At 50.0% G+C, this 20,389-nt stretch overlaps 3 protein-coding genes across 4 annotated transcripts in view; 1 reads left to right on the top strand and 2 right to left on the bottom strand.

Moving 5' to 3' along the window:
* The window catches only part of LOC137094983 (cytohesin-3), a 326,264-nt gene that overhangs the window by 204,123 nt on the left and 101,752 nt on the right, over nt 1-20,389 (top strand). The gene's annotated exons all lie outside the window — the stretch shown is intronic.
* LOC137094982 (atrophin-1-like) lies at nt 1,374-3,729 on the bottom strand. Its single transcript, XM_067461079.1, has 2 exons — nt 3,581-3,729; nt 1,374-3,327 (listed from the first exon to the last, which is right to left on the bottom strand). The coding sequence occupies exons 1-2, from the start codon at nt 3,705-3,707 to the stop codon at nt 1,589-1,591; spliced, it is 1,866 nt and encodes a 621-aa protein (XP_067317180.1). The 5' UTR covers nt 3,708-3,729; the 3' UTR covers nt 1,374-1,588.
* Nucleotides 3,725-16,219, bottom strand: LOC137097929 (uncharacterized). Its single transcript, XM_067473394.1, has 8 exons — nt 15,848-16,219; nt 15,177-15,338; nt 8,186-8,356; nt 6,171-6,245; nt 5,941-6,067; nt 4,317-4,396; nt 4,066-4,103; nt 3,725-3,978 (listed from the first exon to the last, which is right to left on the bottom strand). Exons 1-8 carry the CDS (start codon nt 16,159-16,161, stop codon nt 3,725-3,727), a joined length of 1,221 nt encoding a protein of 406 aa, XP_067329495.1. The 5' UTR covers nt 16,162-16,219.

Here is a 20,389-nt window from a genome sequence, read left to right as displayed (position 1 = left end):
ACAAACAAACAAACAAGTAAAGAAATATATCCAATCGAAATCCAAGATCCATTATCCCTCCCTCCTTCCCAAGGCTCTCCCTTTGCTCTCAAACAAACAAGTAAACAAATATAGCGCTCCCGCTGACCCTGAAACAAACTGCTTGCTCAATTTCTAAATATTGGTTTTAAATGCTCTTAAATACTATATAAATACTATATATATATTCACAGTGACATTCGCAGATCTAAGGACAAGGCGCCCTAGACAGTTCCAATGAGAACAGGGTGGGGTTTTGATTGGCAGGCATGCCAGTTGGCAGTCTCTCAACAGAATCCCGACCCATTGGCGGTCATTTTCTCCTGGGGTGGTGCCTCCGAGCCTGGAGCTGCTGCTGGGCCCCCAACTTGGCCCTGGCTCCAATCGAAAATGTCAACGGTGAGGGACCTATGGAAAGAGATGCTGGTCAGCGATGGTCTTTGCGAATAGCAGAGGTGTGAGCAGCAGTCATCTTAGCCCCCTGCATTAACCTGGCCTAAGTGCAGGTTTCCAGTTACAGACATCAGATTCCTAGTTACAAGGAAGGAAATCCACTTGAAGAGTTATTATTGGGGGTGGGGGGAGAAGCATGTATATTGAAAGAGAGAGGGTGGATAGATGAATAAATCAGTAAGTGATGCGTTTATATCAATTATAAGCAAAACTATAATGTGATGGAAATGTTCAAGTCCCAGTTCCTTTTGTCAGGCTTCTTCAGAGTAGTTACTTTTATGTTAGTTCTATGAGGGGGGAGTTTGGGTCAGCCATTTTGTCTGCCCCTTGGCCTGAGGAAAGGGCGGCACTTTAGATCAGGGACTACCAGGGAATACTGGAAGCAAGACGTGCCTGCCGTTGAGATCCACGTTTGGATAAGCCGTTTCAATTCAATTTCTGAACCAATAGTTAGTAGGTAAAGCTAAAAGGTTTCCCCCTGACATTAAGTCCAGTTGTGTCCAATTCTGGGACTCAGGCGCTCATCTCCATTTCTAAGCCGAAGAGCCAGCGTTGTCTGTAAACACCTCCAAGGTCACATGGCCACTGGCATGACAGCACGGAGCGCCATTATCTTCCTGCTGGAGCAGTGCCCATTGATCTACTCACATTTGCATATTTTCAAACTGCTAGGTTGGCAGAAGCTGGGGCTTACAGTGGGAGCTCACCCCACTCCCCGTATTCAAGCCTGCAACCTTTCGGTCAGCAAGTTAAGCAGCTCAGCGGTTTAACCCACAGCGCCACCAGGCGCTCCAAAACCAATAGTTCCTTGCCTTCACCCTTTGAGTCCCTGTTGTTAGTATTGTAGGTGTCCAGTGTCGTGTTGGACGGGCAACAATTACAACCCCCCCCCCCTTCCAGCCTGAATAACCAAGGACTCACCACCTTGTAATGCCATCTGGGTCTGGGATGCTGAAGGTGAGGCTGAAGCTGAGGCCGCTGGAGGAAGAGAAAGAGGAGGCATCCTGGGGAGCGCTGCCCACCAGGTTCATCAGAGGCGGCAGGAGGGACCCATCGGTGGTTCCAAATCTGCTTAGTTGCCCAAGGCCCTTCCTCCGCTAGCTGTTGGGGTGCCCACCTAGAAGTGAAAGGAGCCCGAGGGCCTGGGGAGGCTGTATGCGGCCTGCAAGGCCCCGCTGGTGCTGGATCCGGAGGCTGGAAAGCCAAAGGGGCTGCCCAACTCCACAGGCCCCTGGGTGGGACCGGCAGATGTCTGAAGGGGCCCACTACTGGGGGTCAGTTGGGCCTGCCTATTACTGGGAGTGGGAGCGGCGAGGGTGGCGGGACGCAGCACTGAGCGGGAATATTTGATGGGGGTCTTAGCTACGAAACCCCCTCCGCCGCTGCTCGGGGCGGCGCTTGGAGAAGGAAGCTGAGGAGCAGCAACGGACGAGGAGCTGGTGCTGGATCCGGAGGCTGGAAAGCCAAAGGGGCTGCCCAACTCCACAGGCCCCTGGGTGGGACCGGCAGATGTCTGAAGGGGCCCACTACTGGGGGTCAGTTGGGCCTGCCTATTACTGGGAGTGGGAGCGGCGAGGGTGGCGGGACGCAGCACTGAGCGGGAATATTTGATGGGGGTCTTAGCTACGAAACCCCCTCCGCCGCTGCTCGGGGCGGCGCTTGGAGAAGGAAGCTGAGGAGCAGCAACGGACGAGGAGCTGGTGCTGGATCCGGAGGCTGGAAAGCCAAAGGGGCTGCCCAACTCCACAGGCCCCTGGGTGGGACCGGCAGATGTCTGAAGGGGCCCACTACTGGGGGTCAGTTGGGCCTGCCTATTACTGGGAGTGGGAGCGGCGAGGGTGGCGGGACGCAGCACTGAGCGGGAATATTTGATGGGGGTCTTAGCTACGAAACCCCCTCCGCCGCTGCTCGGGGCGGCGCTTGGAGAAGGAAGCTGAGGAGCAGCAACGGACGAGGAGCTGGTGCTGGATCCGGAGGCTGGAAAGCCAAAGGGGCTGCCCAACTCCACAGGCCCCTGGGTGGGACCGGCAGATGTCTGAAGGGGCCCACTACTGGGGGTCAGTTGGGCCTGCCTATTACTGGGAGTGGGAGCGGCGAGGGTGGCGGGACGCAGCACTGAGCGGGAATATTTGATGGGGGTCTTAGCTACGAAACCCCCTCCGCCGCTGCTCGGGGCGGCGCTTGGAGAAGGAAGCTGAGGAGCAGCAACGGACGAGGAGCTGGGCCCGTCGACCTCCATCTCAGTCACAGGGGGCAGCAATTCTTCATGGCTAAAAGGGACTCCTGAGCCAAAAATGACAGGCATCGGATCCGGACCTTGAGGAAGGCCGGATGTGGCGACCTCCATCTCAGTCACAGGGGGCAGCAACTCTTCATGGCTCAAAGGGACTCCCGAGCCAAATATGACAGGCATTGGATCCGGACCTTGAGGAAGGCCGGATGTGGCGACCTCCATCTCAGTCACAGGGGGCAGCAACTCTTCATGGCTCAAAGGGACTCCCGAGCCAAATATGACAGGCATCGGATCCGGACCTTGAGGAAGGCCGGATGTGGCGACCTCCGTCTCAGTCACAGGGGGCAGCAACTCTTCATGGCTCAAAGGGACTCCCGAGCCAAATATGACAGGCATTGGATCCGGACCTTGAGGAAGGCCGGATCTGGCGACCTCCGTCTCAGTCACAGGGGGCAGCAACTCTTCATGGCTCAAAGGGACTCCTGAGCCAAATACGACAGGCATCGGATCCGGACCTTGAGGAAGGCCGGATCTGGCGACCTCCGTCTCAGTCACAGGGGGCAGCAACTCTTCATGGCTCAAAGGGACTCCCGAGCCAAATACGACAGGCATTGAATCCGGACCTTGAGGAAGGCAAAGCAGAGATGTCTCTTTCATCAAACCGTCTGGAATCACCACCCTTGCCTGGACATCTTCTGCCCGTTGTTCCGTCCCCGTCGACTGCTGCTCAACGGGAGCTCACCCTGTCCCGGCTCCAAACTGTCAACCTTTCGGCTGGCAAGATTTACTGCAGCTGCAGCTGGGGATTAACCTGCTGCGCTAAAGTGCTTAATACTCTGTCTCACTGAAAACAGAATAAAAGTATTAATGACACACCCGCTGGCCAGCTCGGGCCTGGCTGTGGGGAAGGAGGAGCTCCTCCCTGACTTGTCTGCTCCGTGCAAACACTGTGGTCCTCCTGCTGCAGTCTGGCTGCTTTCTCGGCCTCGGCACGCACCTTCATGGCTTCGGAAAGTGCCTCTAGTTCGGGACTCTGCCAAGAAAGAGGCAGGTGAGGGCCTCCTTCCTCCCACCAAAGAAGGCCATCATGCCAGCCAGGGAACTGGCAGCACCACGGTGGAGGGAGGGCCTTTGAGGACAGGAACGGCTCACCAGTTTTGATGGCTTGTTTGGATTGATCCTGACAAAGGAAACACTCATCCACTTTGGGCTGTCGGGGCACAAGGCTGGGGCCTGGAGGTTGGATGCTTCTTGGCGGGGCGTCTCCACAACATCTTGGGAAAAGATGCCAGGTTTGGCTGGGAAAAGACTCCTAGAAGGAAAAACCTGCCTCCTTCCTCCCTACCGCGCCTCCAACTTACCCATTTTCACCTGCATGGTCCTGTGGGGGCCATTCTCCCTGCAGGAAGGCAAAATGAAGCTCTCTGTTGGGTTGGGTTGGTGGCTGCAGGCTCTTCCCCCATCCCCTCACTATAAACCCCCGTCAATGAGGCGAGAGCAACATAAACTATCATGCTCTGCTTCCAGAGAACAGCCTCTTCCTCCCAGCCTCCTCAAAGCAATCGGAACAGGAATGGAGAAAGAAAGCGCCCACCTAACATGCAGCACTTACAAGTGACTGCTCTGCGAACAGCTCGGCTCTTTGCTCAAATTGTCCTGCCCATGTGTGCTCTTCAGAGTCTTCTTCCCCCCCTGGAAGAAAGAAAACAAAAGGAGGCCCTTCGCATTCTCCCAAAGAAGTCCTTGATCCAATAGGCTCCTTCTGGTAATAAGCCAGCAGGCATTGCATTTGCAATTACAACCAAGACCCCCAAAAGGAGATTTTTAAAAGTCCTTGTTGGACAAGTGGGCTTATTAACAAAAGACCCTCCCCATAAATATACAGCAGAGTAACTTATCAGCAGCAGTGTGACCCAGCACCAGTAGCCCAAAGTGAGAAAAAGAACAGAAACAAAAACACAGACCAATGTTACATCTCTTTTCTTTGTAGTTATATAATACAGTTGCGCTGTTTACAACAACAAGGTTTCCATAACACAAATAAAGTTCAGCCTTCACACTGGAGCTTATCACACCAGGCCTTCTCATATTGAGACCTACCGCACACTGAGGCCTACTTCACACTCTGAGGCCTATTCTCCCACTGAGGCATTCTCTCACACAGAGAGGCTTCTCTCACAGTTGTTGTTGTTCATTCGTTCAGTCGTCTCCGACTCTTCGTGACCTCATGGACCAGCCCACACCAGAGCTCCCTGTCGGCTGTCACCACCCCCAGCTCCTTCAAGGCCAGTCCAGTCACTTCAAGGATGCCATCCATCCATCTTGCCCTTGGTCGGCCCCTCTTCCTTTTGCCTTCCACTTTCCCCAGCATGATTGTCTTCTCTAGGCTTTGCTGTCTCCTCATGATGTGGCCAAAGTACTTCATCTTTGCCTCTACTATCCTTCCCTCCAATGAGCAGCCGGGCTTTATTTCCTGGAGGATGGATTGGTTGGATCTTCTTGCAGTCCAAGGCACTCTCAGCACTTTCCTCCAACACCACAGTTCAAAAGCATCGATCTTCCTTCGCTCAGCCTTCCCTAAGGTCCAGCTCTCACATCCGTAGGTTACTACAGGGAATACCATGGCTTTGACTAGGCGGATCTTTGTTGCCAGTCTGATGTCTCTACTCTTCACTATTTTATCGAGACTGGACATTGCTCTCCTCCCAAGAAGGAAGCGTCTTCTGATCTCCTGGCCACAGTCTGCATCTGCAGTAATCTTTGCGCCCAGAAATGCAAAGTCTGTCACGGCCTCCACATTTTCTCCCTCTATTTTCCAGTTGTCAATCATTCTTGTTGCCATAATCTTGGTTTTTTTGATGTTTAGCTGCAACCCAGCTTTGCACTTTCTTCTTTCACCTTGATTAGAAGGCTCCTCAGCTCCTCCTCACTTTCGGCCATCAGAGTGGTGTCATCTGCATATCTGAGGTTGTTAATGTTTCTTCCAGCAATTTTCTCTCACAGTCTGATGCGTTATTAAGCAACAGGCACATCTGCTTATATTGAACTACAGCTTCTTTGCATCCATTTAATCCTTTCAGTGCTTGACTCACGTGTTTGGAAAAATTAACACAGCTAGTTAATTTTTACTATTTCTGACAGGACTTATAACAAAAAGGCCAGATATTTTTTGTCCTAGGTATAAATGAACTCCATTAACGGCCAAACAAACAGTTTTGACACGAAGTACCACCCACCTTGGCCTTGAATATCTGGGGGATCCCATAAGAGATGCTCTCGGTGGAGCTGGTTGACAATGGAGAGGAGCAGTGTTTCCTCTTGAAGGCTCTCTTGTGGCCAGGGAGGGTGTCCAGAGTGCCAGGACTAGGAAAGAAGGGGGAGGAGGGAGAGCATTGGCCTCGTCTCTCAACAGAGACCCCTCCCCCCACAATTTTGCCACAAAGTCCCCACAATGCTTGGCACTCACTGGGGCACAATGGATGCCGGGGCTCCACCGGACGCCGGGACTTGACTGGACCCACTTTCTGCACTCTCATAGCGACTGTGAGGAATAATAGAATAATAGGATTTGGAAGAGATCACATGACACTAGAAATAATGTCGTACGACCACATGACACAATTTCATTCATCCATCCATCACATTCCTTCATAACTAATGCCGCGACCTCTTAATGCAGTTCCTCATGTTGTGGCGACCCCCAACCATAAAATGATTTTTGTTGCTACTTCCTAACTCTAATTTTGAAACTGTTATGAATTGTCATGCAAATATCTAACATGCAAATGTATTTTCATTCACTGGACCAAATTTGGCACAAATACTCAAAATGCCCAAATTTGAATACTGGTGGAGTGGGGGGGGGGGGGGGGAGGTGGTATTGATTTTGTCATTTGGAAGTTGTAGTTGATGGGATTTATATTTAGCCTACAATCAAAGAGTAATCTGCCAATGATGGAATTGAACCAAAGTTGGCACACAGAACTCCCATGACCAACAGAAAATACAGGAAGGGTTATATGGGCATTGACCTTGAGTTTTGGAGTTGTAGTTCACCTACATCCAGAGAGCACTATGGATTCAAACAATGATGGATCTGGACCAAACTTGGCAATATGCCCAAATGCAAAGACTGGTGGAGTTTGGGGGGAAATAAGACCTTGATATTTTGGAGTTGTAGTTGTTGGGATTTATAGTTCACTTACAATCCAAGAGCACTCCAAACTCCACCAATGATGGAATTGAACCAAACTTCCCACACAAAACCCCCATGCCTTGAAGGGACTCCCTGGCCTGAGCCTCCCTCCAGCCTTGCATGCTCTCCCACGCACCATACTGCCATGTGCCAAGCACACCTGCTCTCCCCTCCCTGCTTGGAGTCTCAGAAACAGCCCTCTCCTCGGCTGAGAGGCCAGCCAATCACAGTGCAGGAGGGCTTTTGGTGGGAGGTTTCGCCATCTGTTTCCAAAAAGGAAGAGAAGGATAGGCAGAGAGATCCTCAGCCTTCTCTGCCAAAGGAGCTCCTAAGATCATCAGAAATATGTTTTCTGATGGTCTTTCGCGACCCCTCTGTAACCCCCCTCATCATCCCGCAAGGGTCCCAACCCCCAGGTTGAGAAACACTGAAATAAGCAGTTTGAAAACAGCTGTGAGTAGAGAAATTAGGCAGGGAGGTATCTTACAGCGCCATAAAAAAAAAGAAATAGCAGACTCTTGACACAAATAAAGTTCAGCCTTCACGCTGAAGCTTCCCACACGAGGCCTTCTCATATCTAGGCCTATCTCACACTCTGAGGCCTACTTCACACTTCTCCCACTGAGGTGTTTTCTCACACAGAGAGGCTTCTCTCACACTGAGAGCTCTCACAAACTGAGGCGTTACTAAACAACAGGCACACCTGCTTATATTGAACTGCAGTTTCTCTGAGTCACTGCATCCATTTAACCCTTTCAGTGCTTGACTCGAGCATAACCTCCAGGATGCCGAATTTGCAAAAAATACTGACATATACCTCTATCTGTTGTCTGTCCTGTCCGTTCAATGGCGTTGAATGTTGGCTGTGTATGTGTTCTGTGATCTGCCCTGAGTCCCCTTCGGGGTGAGAAGGGCAGAATTTAAATGGTGTAAATAAATAAACAGATAGAGGTATTATGTTCGCATTTTCCCAACTTCGGCGTCCTGGAGGTTGTGCTGAATTCTGGCCACCGGGAGGTGCTCTCACTCCATTCTCTATGTCAAAGAGCCCTTGATCACAGACTTCCCCCTTCCTTTGATCGCTGACATTTTTCTGGAATTCCTTTTATGGTGCCATAAAAAGGAAGACCATCTAAACAATAAGACAGTGGAAAATACCGCTGCCTGGGAGTCTGGTGGTGTCTCCTTCTCTGGAATTTTTCAAGCAGAGGCGGGATGGGCATCTGTCGGGAAGGCTCTAGGATTCTATGCAATCTTTCTTGACACAGATATTGGCTCCTTCTCACCTCCTCTTTTCCCTTCCGTAGTGATTAAGCTCCAGATCCGTTCCCTCTGCTTTCCTCTTCTCTGGCCTCTCCTTTTCCTGGAGAGCCTGGACCACCATCTCCCTCGCACATGGATCCGGAGTGGGGCTCTCGGCGGGAGTCAGTGTCAAACGAGAAGACCTTTGGTCCAAACTGACCGGAAGGAGACAGGAAGTAGAGCTGAAAGGCGGAAGCCTGGGTTTCCCTGCTCCTCTTCCCCTTCCCTTCCTTTTCTTCCTTTCCTCCCTTCCTTTCCCTCATACACCTCCTCCGTCTCAGTTCATCCTTTCTTTCCCTCATACATCTTGTCCCTCTTTTCTTCCTCTTCTTTTCCACTTTATCCCTTTCTTCCTTTCCTCTCCTCTCTCTTTTTTTTCCTTACCTTGCTTTCTCTCATAATACATTCTCCCTCTTTTCTCTTCCTTCCCTTTATTTTATTTATTTATTTGGAGTGCTTCTACCCCGCCCTTCTCAACCCCCTAAGGGGGACTCAGAGTGGCTTACAAAAGGCCTTTCTGTCCCATATCTTCCACTCTTTACTCTTCATTCCTTCTCTTCTTTCCTTCCCTCCCTTCGTCTTTTTCTTCTCTTCTTTGCTTCCTTCCTTTTCTTTCCTCTCCTGTTTTTTGTCACACACCTTCCTTTTCCGCTTTCTCTTTCTTTCTTCCCTCCCTTACTTTCTCCCCTTCCCTTTTTCTTTCCTTCCATTTTCTCCTGATTTTTGTCACACTTTCCTTTTATTCCTTCTTTCTCTTCCTGTCTTTCCTTCCCTCCCTTTGTTCCTTCTTCCTTTCCTTTCTCCTCTTCCTTCTCTTTTTTCTTTCCTTCCTTCTTCCTTTCTTCCTTTCTTTTTACTGCTTCTGTTCTGGAACAGCTGTTCCAGGAGCTACAGATTTATTTGCTGTGTTTGCATGTTTGTGTGCAATCCCATGCTTGGGATTTGTAGCAGGGGGTTTCCTGTTATAATTTACATTTATAGGGTAAGCCACCTGCCAGTTATAGTTAGGTTCCCTGATCCCGCCCCTTTTTGAGTTTTGGAGGGAAAAAAGCCATTTTGAGTTAGTTCCCACAGAGAAGCCTTGCGCACAGGACATAGAACGAAGTGGCTCCTGTAGAAAAGCTTCGTCTTTTACAGCTTGGCCGGGGTTATACAGCCCTACGGCTTGGCCAGGAGACATACAGCCACAGCTTGGCTGAGGGACTCCAGCCGGCCATCACAGCAACCTGAACTCCTTCTTTTTCCCTGGAGGTCTACAAAGCTCTGTTGAGGCAAGTCACTCGCGGAAGCCAGACGCAGTTGGTACCGGGTGCAGGGGCTCCACGTCAACAGAGGCAAGTACAGACTGCCCAGATTAGAAGCTAGGATTTCCCCATCGGTTAGCTACAGTTAAGGAGACAGTGCCTGTTCCTAGTGGACAAGATTGAAAGAGCCTATAGACTGTAAAGAAAACCGTTAAAGTACCTGTTTGTTCCTTAATAAAAGAACTTTGTTGGACTTACTTTAAGCATTCTAAAGACTCTGTTTGGGGGAATCTAAGGGCCTTTATTCTGAGGCAGCCCCGGCGTCCCGTTGGGCACAGAGAATTTATGTCCTGTGTACGGTCTAATGTACAGGCCCAGCGTGCGACAGCACAGTAAAAGACGGAGCTGGTGGCTTCTGCTACCCGGGAATAGAGAAAAAGACTTTACAGCTACAGAACAGTGTTTAAGAAGCCTGTACAAGCCATTTCAAGTCTTCATTACCTGGATCCATCCATCTGTGTGTCTGAGGAGTTTCGGCCATCTTGAAGAGGAGCCCATCTGTCTGCGTCTCTTCATTTTCGGCCATTTTGGAAGACCAGAAGGGAGGGGCTGGCAGCCTCCTTCTTTGCTTCAGCTCTCATCCCACCATTTTAAAGATCTACTCAGTTTGCAAGTTGCTACATTTCTCCTCCAGTTTTTGCATTGCAGGTCTGCATGGAATTGCAGCATTCTTCTCGTCCTTTCTAAAGTATCTACATAGCAAGCTCTGCTAGGTCCTGCTACAGTTTCCAGCAGGAGCAAGCTTTTCCCGCCCTTTTTGAAGCTCAGCTCTGCAGAAGCCTTTGGTGCTTGGCTTCCAGATTCCTGGAAAGGGTTTTTTGCAATCGCCTTTGGCTTTTTGCAGCCTTTCAGCAAGAGTTCAATGTGCATCTGAATTATTGCATCTGCTGTGTTTATTCTCTGCTTTAAAGTTATAAGGTTTTGAGTGTGTTTGCAACTGCATTGATTGAATTGCTTGCTCTGTCCTAACTGCATTGCTTAAAAGTGATAAGCCATTTGTGTGTGCGCATTATTGCTTTGATATATTGCTTGTTTTATCTGTTATATCTGCATTCTTACACTGACTGCTTTGTAATTGCATTGACATATTGCACTGCTCTATTGACTGGATTATTACTATACTGACATTATTTGTTATTGTGATTGCATTTCTATACTGTGTGGGCAATTTGCTGTCATGGCTGGCATCTCAGGTTCCCCAAAGTCTGAAGGTAAAGCTTATAGCCTCCGTTCCCAGGGTTCTAGACACCCATCGCACAAAGCCTTATATGCGCTTTTACAGCAGGAATCTTTGCTTACAGATAAGCTTGAAAGTGTATGGCTTTCTATTGTTGACCTCGACAGCCAGCGTTCTGAGGATTTGGAGAAATCCCAGGACATTGAGGCAGAGCTTAAGATTTTGATTAATAAGTGGAGAGTTTTAGTTGATGACATCACTCAGTTGCTTAGTAGAATAAACAACCAGGATGCAGATTGTAGGGCAATCCAGTTTTTGAACCGTGTTAAGACTAGGGAGGCTAGCTATGCTCATTTGTTTTATGCAGCTGACTTTAATCCCTCCCCCAGAAGGGACAAAGATGGTCAAGCTTCGCCCGTTGGCAGCGTGATCCCAGAGCCGCTTAAGCATTCCCCAAAGGCTTTAAGTGTGCAGAGCAGTCAGGGAGGTGCTTCTGGCCAAAGCAAGCACAGCCACACCAGCAGGAAGCATAGCAGCAGACATGGCTCCACGTCAGGATCGTCTGTCTCCAGAAGCAGCTCTTCATCGATGACTGCCCTTTACAACAAAGAAGCCAAGCGGATGGAATTGCAGCAAAAAATTCTTGAAGCTGAAGCTGAGGCAGCAGCGGCAGACCTAGGCCTGAACTTCGAGCGGGCTCAACTAGAGTTAGAGACAAAGCAGAAGCAGGCGCAAGCCGAGTTAGAGGCGAAGCTAAAGTTGTCGCGCATCCAGCAGGAGGCAGCACAGAAGAGGGTCCGTGCCAACATCTTGGCAAAGGCGCTGCAAGGAGAATTGTCTCAAGAAAATGTCAAACGTTTGCCAACACCTCCAACCACGCCTCTTCTGCCAGCCCACGTTGGTTTCCAAGATGGCAACCTGGTGCATGCGGACAGTGACATCGCGCCACACAGGCTGGTCGAGCAATTCAGGGCCAGGAGCCCACAGCCATCAACTCAGGTACCAAAGCCTAGCCCAGAAATCAGAGTGTCGCCCATTCCTGAGGCTACAGGTGTTCCTTGGAATGGACCTTCGACATTTCAGAAGAACTTCACCTTTACCCCTGACCAAACACCCCTTCCGTTCCTTCAGACTCCTCAGTTGCAGCTTGAGTCTTTGTTTAGGAAAACCAAGAAAAGATTTGAGGGACAAAGGTGTGGAGAAATTCTCTGACCGGCCAGAAGATTTCCTACTTTGGAAAAAGACTTTTCAGCGAGCCATTCAGAGTTTAAGACTCTCCTCTGAGGAACAATTGACTCTTTTGATTGCCTGGCTTGGTCCAGTATCGGCTCAGCAGGTGAGAAGGATTTTCTCGGCTCTCATCGACCAACCAGATAGAGCTTTGGACACTGCATGGAGAAGGCTTGATCAGCGCTACGGGACCAGCACCCAAATTGAAGCCTCACTGATGGACAGACTTCATAAGTTCCCAGTGCTCAAACCAAAAGACTTTGAACAGCTTTGGGACTTGTCAGACTTATTGACTGAGCTTCAGTCTGCCAAGGGAAACCCACATCTTCCAGGGTTTGCCTGCCTGGACCAACACTTGTCCCAAACTGCCATCATCCAGAAGCTGCCATTCTCCTTACAAGAAGAGTGGGGCAGAAAAGTCTTCAGATTCAAGCAGGCCAACCATCAGGTCTACCCACCGTTCACCAATCTTGTGGACTTCGTCACAAATGCTGCCATGCAGTTCAACGACCCACAGACGGGATTTCCAACTCTTTATGGGACTCCAAGGTCGGATAGGCACATCAAAGAGCCCGGGAAACCTGCAAAGGACAGTGGCACCGAGAGAAGCATCGCCGTCAAGTCCACGGAGACCAACTCATCTCCAGCTGACACCAAGATGACGCCCGAGGATGTTTTGTGCCCACTGCATGCAAAGCCCCACAGTTTGGCCGACTGCAGGGAGTTTGCCAAGAAGCCTCACGCAGACAAGGTCGAGATCCTCAAAAAGTCCAGGATCTGCTTCAGGTGCTGCGGTGCAACTCCCCACCAGTCAAAGTCATGCAAAGAAAAGGTAAAGTGTGAGGTGTGCCAATCCGAAAAGCATTGCTCAGCCATGCATGACAAGGATTTCGTGCCCTCCAAGGTCAAGAGCGGGACCACCAGTCAACGCTCCACAGAAGATTCAGCTGGACCTTCATCGGGCACTGAGGCACCCTCTGTGGCCTGCACACAGTTGTGCGGCAGCCCAAAGAAGACTAGGATTTGCCACCCTATTTGTTTGGCAGAGGTTTTTCCTGCCAGCAAGCCTTGGATGAAGAAGAAAATGTACGTGGCCCTTGACAACCAAAGCGACGGTTCCCTGGCCACCCCTGACTTCTTCAAGATCTTTAAGGGGCAGGCAAAGACTATTGACTATTGTATTTCCACTTGTACAGGCAAACAACGAAGACAGGGCCGCGTTGCGTCTAGATTTATCATTTCGCCATGTGGCAAAGACATTTGTTTTGAGTTACCTGACCTTATTGAGTGTGCGTCCATCCCACGCAATAAGGACCAGATTGCTACCAGAGAGATGATGCAAGCGCATCCCCACCTAAAAGGACTACAGGACCTCATTCCACCCTTTGAGCTGGGTATCGACATAGTCCTGCTCATTGGATCCAACTGCCCCAGCTTGATGAGCATCCGAGCTGAAAAGAGAGGTCCTCCTGGTGCACCTTTGGCACAGAAGACTCCATTAGGATGGACCATACAGGGGCCTGTATGTGTCGACAAAATGCATCCTCCGTCTTCTCTGTGTCCAGATCAGCCAAACACCCTCAGCTGTGGCAGAGTCACCCTCATGCAGAGTTGCCTCAGCCACATTTCTGTTTGCTGCCAAGGAGTTTCATCTGAGTTTTCATCCATCTGCGATGTATCCCAGGACGACGAGAACACTGCGCTCTCCCGAGATGAACAAGAGTTCCTGAACATCATGAACTCCGAGGTCACTCTCAGCGAGGAAGGGAATTGGATCGCCCCTTTGCCCTTCAAAGCAGACTGGCCTACCCTGCCTCCCAACAGACAGGTAGCAAAGAAGAGACTGCCGTCTTTGAGACGCAAGATACAGCGTGATCCCAAGACCAAACAGCAAATCGTTCAGGCTCAAGATTTACACCATCTGAGCATCCCACGCCAACTCACGGCCAGGAGCCCTTTACAGAGCTTGCACACCGAACTCCATGTCTTTTGCGACGCTTTGGAGAAAGCTATCACAGCTGTGGCTTATGCCAGACAAAAAGGCTCTAGTTCTTGCTCTTTGGGTTTTGTTAGGGCCAGGGCCGAGATTGCTCCATCTGATGCCACCATCCCTAAGTTAAAAGTGCCCCCAGATAGGACCCCAGTGTCAATAGGTATTTGAGTACAGAAAAGGTTTCATGATTGTTTAATGTACTGCATGCGTCTCACATGGGGGGGGTGTGGGAACGTATGATTGGTTTGTATAGAAAGACTTTAAATGCTATGTTTCTAAAGTATAAGAATTTGACTCACGATGTTTTGGTCCGTTTATTATAGTGTAGATTTCTCATCATTGAGAAATCTAGGCCAGGAGTGTTCTGGAACAGCTGTTCCAGGAGCTACAGATTTATTTGCTGTGTTTGCATGTTTGTGTGCAATCCCATGCTTGGGATTTGTAGCAGGGGGTTTCCTGTTATAATTTACATTTATAGGGTAAGCCACCTGCCAGTTATAGTTAGGTTCCCTGATCCCGCCCCTTTTTGAGTTTTGGAGGGAAAAAAGCCATTTTGAGTTAGTTCCCACAGAGAAGCCTTGCGCACAGGACATAGAACGAAGTGGCTCCTGTAGAAAAGCTTCGTCTTTTACAGCTTGGCCGGGGTTATACAGCCCTACGGCTTGGCCAGGAGACATACAGCCACAGCTTGGCTGAGGGACTCCAGCCGGCCATCTCAGCAACCTGAACTCCTTCTTTTTCCCTGGAGGTCTACAAAGCTCTGTTGAGGCAAGTCACTCGCGGAAGCCAGACGCAGTTGGTACCGGGTGCAGGGGCTCCACGTCAACAGAGGCAAGTACAGACTGCCCAGATTAGAAGCTAGGATTTCCCCATCGGTTAGCTACAGTTAAGGAGACAGTGCCTGTTCCTAGTGGACAAGATTGAAAGAGCCTATAGACTGTAAAGAAGACCGTTAAAGTACCTGTTTGTTCCTTAATAAAAGAACTTTGTTGGACTTACTTTAAGCATTCTAAAGACTCTGTTTGGGGGAATCTAAGGGCCTTTATTCTGAGGCAGCCCCGGCGTCCCGTTGGGCACAGAGAATTTATGTCCTGTGTACGGTCTAATGTACAGGCCCAGCGTGCGACAGCACAGCTTCCTTTCTTCTTCTACTTCCTTCTTCCCCTGCTTTTTGTCACACATCTTCCTTCCTTCCTTCTCTTCCTTTCATTCCTTCCCTTCCCTTCCCTCCCCTCTCCAATCCCTTCTTCAGGCCCCGGAGAGAGACTCACAGAGAGGAAGAGGAGGAGGAAGAGTTGAAGTAGGGAGAGTCAGCAGCCTCCCAGTGCCTCTGGGCCACAGTGGGAGTGAAGTCCTTCACGACCCAGCTGATCCAGGAGCCCGGGATGTTTGTTTCCACCATGCAGTGTGCTGGCGAAGTGGTCCTTGAACCCCTGCAAAGTGGAATCAGAGGGGGAAGGCCACACAGGAAGAACCATATAGGTATATATATAAGTAAAGGTAAAAGTTTCCCCTAACATTAAGCCTAGTCAGGATCTCCATTTCTAAGCCGAAGAGCCGGCGTTTTCCATAGACACCTCTGAGGCCATGTGGCCACTGGCATGACTGCATGGAGCGCCCTTACCTTCCCACAAAAGCAGTACCTATTCATCTACTCTTTCTTTCTTTCCCCTCTTTTCTTTTCCTTCCCTCTCTCTTAGTGCCTTTTCTTCCTCTTCTCTCTCTTCATTCCACCCATTCTCCCTCTCTTTTCTTTCTTCCCTTCTTTCCTTCCCTCCCTTCATCCTTTCTTCCTTTCTCTTCACTGCTTCCTTTCCTCTTTTTCTTTCCTTCCTTCTTCTCCTGCTTTTTGCCACACACCTTCCTTTTCTTCCTTTCTTCCCTCCCTCCTTTCATCCCTTCCCTTCCCAATCCCTTCTTCAGGTCCCGGAGGGAGACTCACAGAGAAGAGGTGGAGGTGGTGGTGGAGGAGGAGAAGTAGGGAGAGTTGTGGAACTTGGCTTCCCAGTGCCTCTGGGCCACGGTGGGAGTAAAGTCCTTCTGGACCCAGCTGTTCCAGGAGCCCAAGGTGTTTGTTTCCACCGTGCAGTTTGCTGGCAAAGTGGTCCTTGAATCCCTGCAAAGTGGAATCAGAGGGGGAAAGCCACAAAAGAAGACACGTATAGATATACATAAGTAAAGGTAAAAGTTCCCCCTGACATTAAACCTAGTCGGTCCAACTCTGGGACCTCCATTTATAAGCCGAAGAGCCGGCATTGTCCGTAGACACCTCCGAGGCCATGTGGCCACTGTCAAGACTGCATGGAGTGCCCTTATCTTCCCACAGTGAAAAAGGAGGATAAAGAAGCGATAACAAACTTATTAACTATAGCAAGACTGCTCATAGCAAGGAATTGGAAAAAAGAAATGAATGTACAAATAGAGGAGTGGTATAAGGAAGCATGGAAAATAGCAACAAATGATAAATTGACATGTATATTAAAGATTAAAAAAGGTACATGGAAACAAAGCGATTTTGATGCTGTATGGGGAAGATTTGTGGTAAATGGATTAAAAAATAAGGAAGGAAAATTACCGTCACAAGAAGAAATGAAATTTTGGACAGATGAAATGTAAGAATGGTGGCTTGAGACGGGTGGAGGGGAGCACTGTGGTGAAAAAAAGGAAAAAAGAGAAAAGGAGGGGAATTATCAAAGCAAAACAATAAAACAACATGTTAAAAAGGTTGATGTACAAAATGCAATAGTATGTAATAAATGTGATAAATCAATAAAAAAAATTAAGAAAAAAATCTTCCCACAGAAGCAGTACTACTCATCTAATCATGTTTCCATGTTTTCGAACTGCTAAGTTAGCAGAAGCTGGGTCTAATAGCAGGTGCTCACCCCACTCCTGGATTTTGAACCTCTAACCTTTCAAATACAGGAGGGCTTTGGGGGGAACTGACCTTCATTTTTGGGAGTTGTAGTTCACTTACAACCAGAGACACTGTGAGCATCACTGAGGATGGACCTAGACCAAACTTGGCACACATAACCCCTATGACCAACTGAACCTACTGGAGGGGTTTGTGGGGACTGATCTACCATGGCTACCAATATGATAGGAGACTTATGAGGGAGAGGAGGGCGGGTGGCCCAAGAGGTGGCTTGTGGCCGAGCTGGTCCAGGGCACACTGCGGCGCTCAGGCATGACAGCATTGAAGTCCTCCAGGAGGCCCCTGCTCCCTCTAAAGCCTATCTGGGAGGGCGAGGTGACCGCTTCCCCCACAAGGTTCGGCGAGAAGGTGGCCCTGTGGTTAATGCAAAGGGGAAGGAAAAGGAATCCCATTGGCCTTTGGACTTGCTGCCTCACACTCTGGGCTCACGTTCAGCTCCAAGATCTCTTTCACATGGACTGTTGTCGAGCCAGGAGTCACCCATTTTGTATCTTTGCATTTTCAGAAGGAGGATGGCCTCATTTCCATTGATAAGGGGCAGGAGGGAAGGCCACAAAGGGAGAAGTCTGCAGTCAGTGGAGGTGGCCAAAGGGACAGGAAAAGAATCCTATTGGCCTTTGGAGCTGTTGCATCACACCCTTGGTTTATGTTCAGCTCCAAGATCGTTTTCACATGGACTGTGTCGAGCCAGGTGTCACCCATTCTGTTTCTTTGCAGTTTAAGAAAGGGATTGGCCTCTCGTCTTCACCCAAGTAAGATGCCAGACCCTAGGGGCCAAGGAGTGGAGGGGGAGGCTGCCCAGCGGAGGAAACTTACAAGGAGGAGAAGTAACAGCAACCATAGAGGCCCTGGTTGCTGTCCCATCCATAGGAACCTGAGGGCATCCTGCTCTGCCAGAAGCTCTTCTGGAAGAACCTGGAGGGAGGACCCAAGTTTGTCCATGCCTGCACTAATGTCTATGAGGCTGGATCACCATCTGTCAGAAGGGCTTTGATGGTTTTTTTCCCGTTGGGCAGAAAGAAGGGAATTGGACTGGATGGCCTTTGGGGGACCCATTTATAACGGTTTCTTATTGTGCCAAGTTTGGTGCGGCGCAAAACTCTGTTGGGACTCATGTTCAGCTCCAATATTTTTCACACGGATTGTTGTCGAGCCAGGTGTCACCCATTCTGCATCTTTGCCTTTTAAGAAGGGGATTGGCCTCATTTCCATTGATAAGGGACAGGAGGGAAGGCCACACAGGAAGAAGTCAGAGGTCAGTGGAGGTAGCCAAAGGGGCAAGAAAAGAATCCCATTGGCCTTTGGAGCTGCTGCAAGATCTTTTTCACATGGACTGTTGTCAAGCAAGGTGTCACCCATTCTTTGCAGTTTAAGAAGGGGTTTGGTCTCTTGCCTTTGCCCACCAGGTAAGAAGCCAGACCCCAGGGGCCAAGGAGCGGAGGGAGAGGCTGCCCGGTGGAGGAGACTTACAAGGCGGAGGAGGAAGAGTAGCCCATGTGAGTCTGGTAGCGGTCCCATTTGTAGGCACTTGTGATCATACTGTTCTGCTGGTAGTCGTTCCGGATGTAGGACAGATAGTACGCCATGTGCCTGGAAAGGGACAGAAGAAAGGAGCTGCATGAGAGGGTCAAGCACACTGCTTTCTTGGGAGTCTCGGGAAGTCCTGTGGCCTTATGTCGAGAAGGCTTTGATCAGGGCTTTCCTAATGTCTACGAGGCTGGATGACCATCTGTCAGGAGGGCTTTGATTGCCCTGCGGAGGAGACTCACATACAGGATCTTGATTGGCCGAAGAGGACCTGGCTGCTGCCCCAATTGCAAGTCCTGGATTCATCCCTCAAAGGGGTCCTTTGAGGAGGGGCCCACAGAGGGTTCGGAGGGTTCCTGAGAAAGAGGGAAGGAGTTAAGGAAGGGGACACAGAAGGAAGAAGCAGCAGCAGCAGGTGGTCAGGGGCCAGCCCTATGGCCCCCAACAGGGTCTCATGAGGCACCATCAAATTTCATGTCTGGAGTGACTTAAGAAACCGCAAGTCACTTCTGGTGTGATAGAATTGGCTGCCTGTAAGGACGTCGCCCAGGGGACACTCAGATGTGTTACAATTCTATGGAAGGTTTCTCTCGTGTCCCTGCATGAGAAGCTGGAGCTGACAGAAGGTAGCTCACCCTGCTGCCCAGATTCTAACTGTCGACCTTTAGGTCAGCAGTCCTGCCAGCACAGGGGTTTAACCCATTGTGTCACTGGGAGCTCCTTGATACATCTATATAAATAAAAATGTAATGCTCGTTTGTGCTATTCACAGAACTCAGAAACCACTGGGGCAGTTGACACCAAATTTGGACACTATGTCCCTAACAGCCCAATGTATGTTCTCCACTCAAAAAACAACGAAAACCAAAAGCAGAAAGGATTTCTAAACTGCATGTCCACAAAGGAGAAACTGCATGTCTACAGAGACCCATGGCCACGCCCCCTCCTCCTCGAGGGGAAACAGCCAGCTGTTAAAGCCAGGCGCACGTGCACGCCCCCCCCCCCACACACACACACAAGCGAGTGGAGTGGAGGTGGAGGCTTGCCGCATGCAGCCCCTTCTCTTTCCCTCCTATGTCAGAAGGGCAGTCTCCTCCTCCTTTCCCTGTTGGAAGAGGCTCAGGCTCGTGCGCCAGCTGCGCCCGTATCTCGGGAAGTCTGACTTGGCCACGGTGGTACACGCTCTTGTCACATCCCGCCTGGACTACTGCAACGCTCTCTACGTGGGGCTGCCCTTGAAGACGGCCCGGAAGCTTCAGCTGGTTCAGCGCGCGGCAGCCATGTTACTAACTGGAGCGGGTGGCAGGGAGCACACAACGCCCTTGTTGTCCCAGCTCCACTGGCTGCCGATTTGCTACCGGACCCAATTCAAGGTGCTGGTTTTGGCCTACAAAGCCCTAAACGGTTCCGGCCCAAAATACCTTTCCGACCGCATCTTGGCCTACGAGCCCACGAGGACCTTGAGATCGTCTGGGGAGGCCCTTCTCTCGATCCCGCCTGCCTCACAGGCACGGCTGGCGGGGACGAGGGAGAGGGCCTTCTCGGTGGTGGCCCCCCGGCTGTGGAACACTCTCCCTGCACACATCAGACAGGCGCCTTCCCTCATGTCCTTTCGAAAAAGCCTTAAGACATGGCTGTTCGAGAGGGCATTTAATTAAGTGCTAAACAATACGGTAATGAGAACTGGAATGGAACAAGGAATATGAGACTGGCTATGATTCCACTAAGAGACAAAGCGGATTTTTAGTGTAGTCTGTAATTGTTGTATAGTTTATATGTTGTTGAAACTGGCTTTTTTGTAATTGTCTTTTATGTGTACTGTACACCGCCATGAGTCGCCCTTATGGGCTGAGAATGGCGGTTAATAAGTGCATCAAATAAATAAATAAAATAAAAAGCTCTGGAGCTGGGAGGCGACCACCCGCTCCAGCACCTTACCCAGAAAAGGGAGGTTGGAGATTGGCCTGTAATTACTCAGCACCGTGGAGTCAAGGGAAGCTTTTTTGAGAAGTGGACGAA

The sequence above is a fragment of the Anolis sagrei genome, chromosome X (genome assembly GCF_037176765.1).
Source record: "Anolis sagrei isolate rAnoSag1 chromosome X, rAnoSag1.mat, whole genome shotgun sequence".
In the NCBI taxonomy this organism is placed as follows: Eukaryota; Metazoa; Chordata; class Lepidosauria; order Squamata; family Dactyloidae; genus Anolis; species Anolis sagrei.
Note: the sequence above shows the minus strand (reverse complement) of the source record. Positions and strands in the feature narration are given on the sequence as shown.

Excerpts from the sequence above, each read along its gene's own strand:
- LOC137097929 (XM_067473394.1), bottom strand. The coding sequence starts at position 16,161 with ATGCCGGCTCTTCGGCTTATAAATGGAGGTCCCAGAGTTGGACCGACT. Across the intron at positions 6,246-8,185 it reads TACGGAAGGGAAAAGAGGAG|TCGCTATGAGAGTGCAGAAA; the intron begins GTGAGAAGGAGC and ends TATTCCTCACAG. Across the intron at positions 4,104-4,316 it reads TGTTCGCAGAGCAGTCACTT|GGAGAATGGCCCCCACAGGA; the intron begins GTAAGTGCTGCA and ends GCCTTCCTGCAG.
- LOC137094982 (XM_067461079.1), bottom strand. The coding sequence starts at position 3,707 with ATGAAGGTGCGTGCCGAGGCCGAGAAAGCAGCCAGACTGCAGCAGGAG. Across the intron at positions 3,328-3,580 it reads AGGCCCGAGCTGGCCAGCGG|GTCCGGATTCAATGCCTGTC; the intron begins GTGTGTCATTAA and ends GCCTTCCTCAAG.